The sequence below is a fragment of the Drosophila tropicalis genome, unplaced genomic scaffold, assembly GCF_018151085.1.
Source record: "Drosophila tropicalis isolate 14030-0801.00 unplaced genomic scaffold, ASM1815108v1 contig_878, whole genome shotgun sequence".
Taxonomy (NCBI): Eukaryota; Metazoa; Arthropoda; class Insecta; order Diptera; family Drosophilidae; genus Drosophila; species Drosophila tropicalis.
This window is the reverse complement of record NW_027173374.1, coordinates 3,662,888-3,670,245: the sequence shown is the minus strand read 5'-3', so window position 1 is coordinate 3,670,245 and position 7,358 is coordinate 3,662,888. Positions and strand designations below refer to the sequence as shown.

Here is a 7,358-nt window from a genome sequence, read left to right as displayed (position 1 = left end):
GTTTGAGGGTAAAGTCTGCCTGGCAATTTACACTTACATTGTTGGTGGACCGACAATCAGTCTATAACTGGGCTTTTATATGCCAGTTCGCGCACACTGGAGACTAATGCCACGACGCTATCACCAAAAAAAATAGTACTAGGTATAAAAATCAAGCATTGTGAAAAAAAGGAAAATACACTACGAAATGGAAAAACCAAACCATATGCATTGCCGCCGTTAGGCGTCGAACTTGATATACCCTACACCAAGTTCACATGGGGTAGTAGTGAATAATTCATAGCCAAATGTGCTTTTGTTGTCAGTTAAAATTAAATAGAGAAAAATAGATAACTTATATACTAACCGCTCCTTTCTGCGAGATATACACAATTAGATAATTGTACAATATCTACGAAAAGAGTATATAAAGTAGCTAGTGTCTCTGAGTGTGTGTGGCATGTCTTGATTTGCATAAGCCTCGGTGCACTCTCATATAGAACTCATATATTGGTGTTTTACCCCATTCCTTGTCCCATTCCATTTTTTTTTTAGGGATTTTATGACAGCGACAATCGATAGTTAGTTGGAAGCCATGGCACTGGCTCGTTCCTCGTTGTTTGGGGAGCCATCAATCAAAATTTCATGTGGCCGAACAATGGCAAGATTCTTGCTAGGAAGAATGGCTTCAAAAAGCAATTGCTGGTTTTCGCTTAATTAAAATTCATGTGCTTCGTATTTTATGTATAAATAAAAAATTTTCCTACTGCCAGTCAATGGGGATTAATAAAAATCGATAGGCAATAGGGATAAATCTACTATAAATAGTATAAATTGTAAGGTTTTGCACCAAGATTATAAAAGCGAAATTGTTGTTTTTTTATATTAAAGTTTTCAAAAATAATAAATTTAATAAATTTTAAATTGAGGCTCAGAAATCACAAATCAATCTAATTTAAAGTATATTAGTTTTATTTAATTTTTTCCAGATTTGCCAATATGCCTCAGATAGGTTTTACATTTAATTTTAATATTTATTTAATTAGTAAATCTTAAAGGATTTAGTTGTTTTATTAAATGTTAAATTACAGACGAAATTTAATTTAATTAATATGTCAAAAGGTTATATGAAAGTTAAATTTTTTGTATATTTTCATATTTCTTTTTGTCGTTTGTATTCCATTTTACTCGTTTGAACTTTGTGTAAAAGTTTTTGCATTCAATATATTGCTTCGATTTTGCTGTTTGTGTGTGTGCTTCCATTTTCCATTTCTTTCTTTCTCTTCATCTGTTCGATGGGTTGTCGTTGGCAATGGCGAAGCACCCAAAGCGCTCATAAATCAAAAAAAGCTGTTGTTTGCTTACAGGCGGCATATACACATATATATACATATATATTCGTTTGTTTATATCTGTGTGTGTGTGTGTGTGTGTGATGTGTGTATAAATCACAAAGCATGTCCTTTGCCAATACAAACACAATTGAGCATGCATATGCAACAGCGGCGTGTGTGTATGAGAGTAAAAGGAAAGGCAACAAACACCACGTAGTCAAAGAAATTGCGTTAAAAAATTTGATTAAAAAGTTTGTCGCCGCCGTCGTTCTTTTTTTTTCTTTCTTTCTTTTACATGCCTGTATATGTATGTGAGTGTCACAGACACTAGCCATTGTGCTTATCAATGGACAGCCGGCCATTCCACTCACACCGCCCCCCCAAAAGACCATCATCTCCTCCCGACAGTAGGTACCACAAACCAGGCGCATGTTATAAATCTTTCAAAAGCCAAACAAACCAGGCAAGAATTCAATTTTACAACTGACATCTGTGACAAGGCAACCGACCACAAAGCAACTTGGCACAGGTTTTTACTTCTGTTATTTGCCTCTGACCGTCGTCGACGTCGTCTTCCTTCATCTTGGTCCTCTTGTGGTCAGTGTAAAGGACACAAAACCTGTTTATAATTAGTGAAAGAGAAAAGTAAAACCTTGTCAATTGCAAATGTGCCAATGCGGTGAATGCAAAAAGTGAGAAAGTTTCGAACTGTCACACCTGTACATCGTTTCCACGTTGGTTCGTATGAGCAATTAAAAGTTTTTACTCATTTTCGAAAATTGTTCACTTTTCCCGTCACCCAATTCCTTCGTTCGTTTCTCGCCCCCCATTTTTATTCAACTGTTAGAAAATTTTGTTGTAATTGTCCTTGTAACTCATTTGTGTCAGCAGCTGCTTAATGACAAAGGTTGAGAGGGTCTATGGTTGAAAGGGATTGGTGCGAATAAATATCCTACAGAGAGGGGGTTGCATCAGCAAGTTCAAGGCTGTGTGATGGCAAATGTGGTGCTAACAAGCATTTCCCTACTCATATCCTACAAAGAGTTTTTCAAACAAAGGAAAAAGAAAATGGAAGGAAAATCCGTAAAAATAAATTGTCATCCAAATGTTAGCTTAGACCAAAAAAGTATAGAAAAAAAAAACCTACAGAGACAATGTAAACTTTGTGGTTCAACTTTTTTTTGTTTGTTTTAGAAGTGACCCTGACTTTATGCTCCAATTTCCTACTTCAATAATCAGCAGAGGCAATCAGTTTAAAATATATATCTCTGTATATATAGCTTTTTAATGCACTTGACTATCATCAGCGTTATCATTATTCGCTGTCGGCTGCCACTTTAATTTATCCTTGGATGTCGCTCTTGTATCGCCTGAGTATGGAATGATGAGTAAATATATATGTACATATGCGAATTCGTCAACAACTTTCACAGAAATAGGAGAGAGAAAAAGAGAGAGAGAGAGAGAGACAGAGAGAAGGAGCCAACAGGGATCCTTTGTGCCGAGTTCTGTGTTCAGTTCTGTTCTGTGTAATTGAAATCGCATCGAGACGTGAAATGAAACGTAAAGTCATCGAATCAATTGAAATGAAAATTAAATTAAATGCATGCGCTCATACATTTATTCATATGCCGGCGAACACACACATACATACATATATCGAGGTATACACACGAACACACATAGCTATACACACAAACAACCTCATTCTCATCCTCATCCTCATCCTCATCGGCGTGCACATAAACTCAATCTTAATTAAACACAGACACGCATATTGAGTTCCTTGAAAGGCAAAAGCAATGTGTGACTGTAAGTAAAAGGCGTTGAAAAAGAGAGCCAAAGAGTGGGAAAGGTTGAGGAAAAGCATGAGTGTGTTGGTATGTATGTCTGGGGAAAAAAGTCTGACATAAAAAAAGAGTGTGAATGAGATTTTGCTTTTCAGCATAAAATTCTGATTCTGATGACTGGCAATAACGCTAACAAAAAGAAAAAAAAAAAAAAAAAAAAAACACAAAAACCAAGTATCAATATATACCAAATTCTCTTTCAGTGATATATTTCTTCAATTGATACGACTGAGATTAAATAATATTGATAGAATATCTTATTGAGATGCTAAGCTAAAAAACTAAAAATAAGACAAATGTATTACTAATAGGTACCTAAAAAGAATGTTAGAATAAAATTTACAAAACTACGAAAACCAAATCTTAAATAAGTTGCTCTTTTATTTCTTCGGTTTCATCAATGCGTATTTTTGCATTTTAATTCCAGTAGCTATTAGAAGACTTATCAGCCAATCAGTCACTAAAAAAATAACATATGCCAAGACCGCAACTCACCTTTTAAATATTCAAAATTTACAATTGAAATTCTTGATAATTATGAAACATTTGTCGGCTGTACACACATGCTTAATGACTCTTTGGCATGGATATGGAAAATGAGTGTTGAAAACTTTCCAACAAACCTAAAGAACCACCACTCATTCATCCCGCCGAGGCTATGGATTGTTGATTCCTTTACTTTAAAAGAAATCTACATTTCGGCATAAGTTTTACTGAGCTTTGATGATTGATTGATTGATCGATTGTTTTGTTAAATGAATAACAAAATATTACTCATTTCAAAGCTAATTAAGCGTGAAGTTTTTTCATTATGACAAAATACATTTTTTTGAGATACACAATTATTAATTTTCGACTGCCGCAAAATTATCTTAACTTTTTGATGTTGCCTTTTGTAATGTGAAAAAAAAGGAAGAAAATCAAATATTTCAAACTGAAGTAGGAAACAGAAACAGCACAAGGCTTATGCACATAAATGCAGCTAGGGCAAAAGAGGGCAGAAATCTATCTTAAAACGAGATCTTTGGGCTGTAAAATATAGTGAAAAAAACTATATAAACTTTTCTTTTAACCGTGGAAAATTCCCCACTTGTGTCCCGCTTATAAAACTTATGTATTTTCAAGCAATACCAACAATAAATTTCCAATAATGATCGAATAATTTAATCCCTGCCTACTCCTCACCCCCATTAATTTCGAACTACAACCATGTTTTGCGCAAATCAAATCCATGTCCAGCCAATCGTTCCATAATTTTATGACATTGCGAAAAAGGAAAGTGAGAGAACGGGACCAAGACCAGATAATGGCATTAGGAGGCAATCGCATTTGCTTGAACGTATGACATGTGTGTCCAGTTGAGGATGCAAAAGTGAAACTAATTTTCCACTTTGTGGCACAATTTCATTTAAAGTGATAAAACATACATACAATATATTTAAGAATCAGTTTTTGTATCGTTCAGAGTGGTCGCTGCATCTTTTGAACGTAATTTAAGATCAATAGCTTTTAATTCTTCCTTTAGTTTTCTATAATTAACCTTCTCAGGGCTATTTGTTGTCGCATCGGCATCGTTTGCCTCCAGATCCTCTGAATCGTCCAGATCATCATGAAGTAAGTCTTGATTGGCTGTATATCCAGTTTCTGTCATATCTACAGCTTTCTTTGCATCGTCTCCCCATTGCAGGCCAAGTAAGGCGGCTGTGAGCAGCACAGACAAAGCCAGGGCCACGTAGCCCGTGGCAACAATTTCGGGTTTAGTCAAAAATATGTTGAAATGCCAAAGCAAGTGACGTACGGCAGCCACCAAATGGTAGGAAAATGGAAAAACTAACATAAATTTAGCAGCATTAACAATAGATCGTTTACAATCGCACTCCTCGAGCTTGGCGGCCCAATCGCTTAGACTGCGAGTGCCAAAGAAACCCAAGATTCCCACAGCCCAAACACAAAGCGCCAGGAAAAATCCTGTCAGTCGTAATGAAATTGACATAACTGAGGTCAATTCTCTCTTGTAGATGCTCAGACATGGCGACAAATGGCGCCCCAGATTAATGTTTCTATCGAAATAGTTGAGAGCAGATCCGTAAACGGCTGGAACGATTTTCATAGCGATAGGAGAGTAACCCATATGGGGACCATCTGAATGACCGCCAGAACCGCTAGAATTATTTGATTTACCTTCATCGTTAGTCTTCTTGTCTTTCTTATTCTGATCCTGTTTGTTTATCTCCTTCCTTATCTCATTTGCTTTATCCTTCGCCTTATTGGTTGACTTATCCTTTGAATGTTCATAACGATTGGATAAAAGCTGAGGATTACCCAGCTCTTGCCTGGCAGCCAACAAAGGTCTCTGACATAGGACCCGATGGATACCGCGTGTCAAAAAGCGCCTAATGAGAAATCAAATGGACTATTTCTCAATATTATGGTAATTAATACTTACATGTTGTACATTTTCAATAGAAAATTTGCTTCAAGTTTAAGACGAAATATAATGTTTTTTTGAGAGATGAAGTGTGTAAGACAAATGCCAGTTGGATATTTGATAGGAATTTCTCAGCATATTTTGGTTATTAGGAAAATTAGCCAAGCAATCTGAAAAGTTCATCATCAAAGTTTTTTAAGGTAATTAGTAGAGTAGGGCCAGTAAAACTCTAAAGAACTTTTGCAACAATTTTTGAATAGGCACACCTGCCACTTGCCACTTGCTACTTGCCACTCGAAAGCAACTCGGTTAGCCAATTTTGTGTGTTTGTGTATGCGTGCAACAAATGCGGCTGCAACTTGTGGCCAACTTTTTGCCGAAGCCGCACGCAATGGTGAAATGAGTTCAAGGCTTTTGCTATGCCTCTAATTTTTTGAAACACTCTTTCACACACACACAGAACGCCAGTCAAGTGTGGTTATTGTTTTGGGGCCAATTGTTGCTGCTCCTCATCAAGTTCAGCTGAGGAAAAGTTTTGTTGCTGATTTTGTTGATTACGCCAAGACATTGCAGTTTAAACAATAGTAGTAGCAACAACAACAAGACAAACTTAAAAAATTGGAATGGTTACCACGAAAAGGTTGCCTTTGCCAGACAGGCTCCATTATGCTGCTAATGGGCTTGGCTTGAAACAAAACTTTCACAGCTAATTATCGACACTTTGGTACCCAAAAACAGACTGAAAATAGATAGTTGCACTGTGCACGAATATCACCTAAAATCCCTGTAATCCTTGTTACATTCTAATGCTTAATATTTATGTCCTTCAGACCACTGTGCATTGTATTGGGTTACGTTATATGGAACAATCACTTGTAAAGTTGATTGCGGCATTTAGTTTGTGCTGCACTGATTTCAGGTAATTAGTTAGACCATGAGCCGTATGCTTAATTAGATTAGATTAGCAACACATTTTTGGTTTAATGACCCACTCGACGACGAAGCAAGCAAACGCTATATCGGTTTGTCACATAGATAAGTAAAGAAAAGAAACAGGAAACTTAAAATTATTCCTTTGATATAGTTAAAGATTAATTCCATGGTGAGTTTTTTGAATATCTTATGGATAAATACTGGAAGAGCCATATATTGTCTGGTCGTTATACAACAAAAAACCAATCTTTAATTCAACAAAACCAATGATCAAAAGGAATAAATTGGTGGCTAAGTAAACCAAACCAAGCAGTAAAACCATTTATTTATTTTAGAATTAATTACCCATATGTGTTTCTCATTTATTAAATGATAACTTAATTTTGTTTAATAGATTTTAAAGAACGTATAAGTATTTTAATTGTATTATAAAGTTCATAGTCTTGGCAATTAACTAGTACCAGCATAATTTAATTACCTCAGTTATGGCGATACCCTGTGCACTTGTGTCGAAAAAAGGATGATAATGACCATTGTTTAAGACAGTGTAATAAAAATTAGCCACATTCAACCATATTCAATTATTTGGCTCAAATCTGGCCCTGGTATAGTCGATAAAACTATTATTTTTCAGATGATGAGTCCCCAAGTTGAGCTGGTGTAACATCCTAGATGTATATGGCTCAAGGGTATCCTGCTGACGATTCCATTAAGCATTGATTACTGTATTTTATGTCAGGCAACCATACCTTTTGATTTCTTTTGAATTTTAATTAAATAACATCTCTCACACAAACACATACACACATACATACATACGAAATCAATGTTTTG

At 35.7% G+C, this 7,358-nt stretch overlaps 1 protein-coding gene across 1 annotated transcript; it reads right to left on the bottom strand.

Annotated features, from left to right (window-relative positions):
- Nucleotides 1–4,553: 4,553 nt before the first annotated feature.
- On the bottom strand, nucleotides 4,554–5,694 carry SdhCL (Succinate dehydrogenase, subunit C-like). The gene is made up of 2 exons (XM_068300947.1): nucleotides 5,610–5,694; nucleotides 4,554–5,556 (listed from the first exon to the last, which is right to left on the bottom strand). The coding sequence occupies exons 1-2, from the start codon at nucleotides 5,618–5,620 to the stop codon at nucleotides 4,602–4,604; spliced, it is 966 nt and encodes a 321-aa protein (XP_068157048.1). The 5' UTR covers nucleotides 5,621–5,694; the 3' UTR covers nucleotides 4,554–4,601.
- Between the last annotated feature and the right edge of the window lie 1,664 nt (nucleotides 5,695–7,358).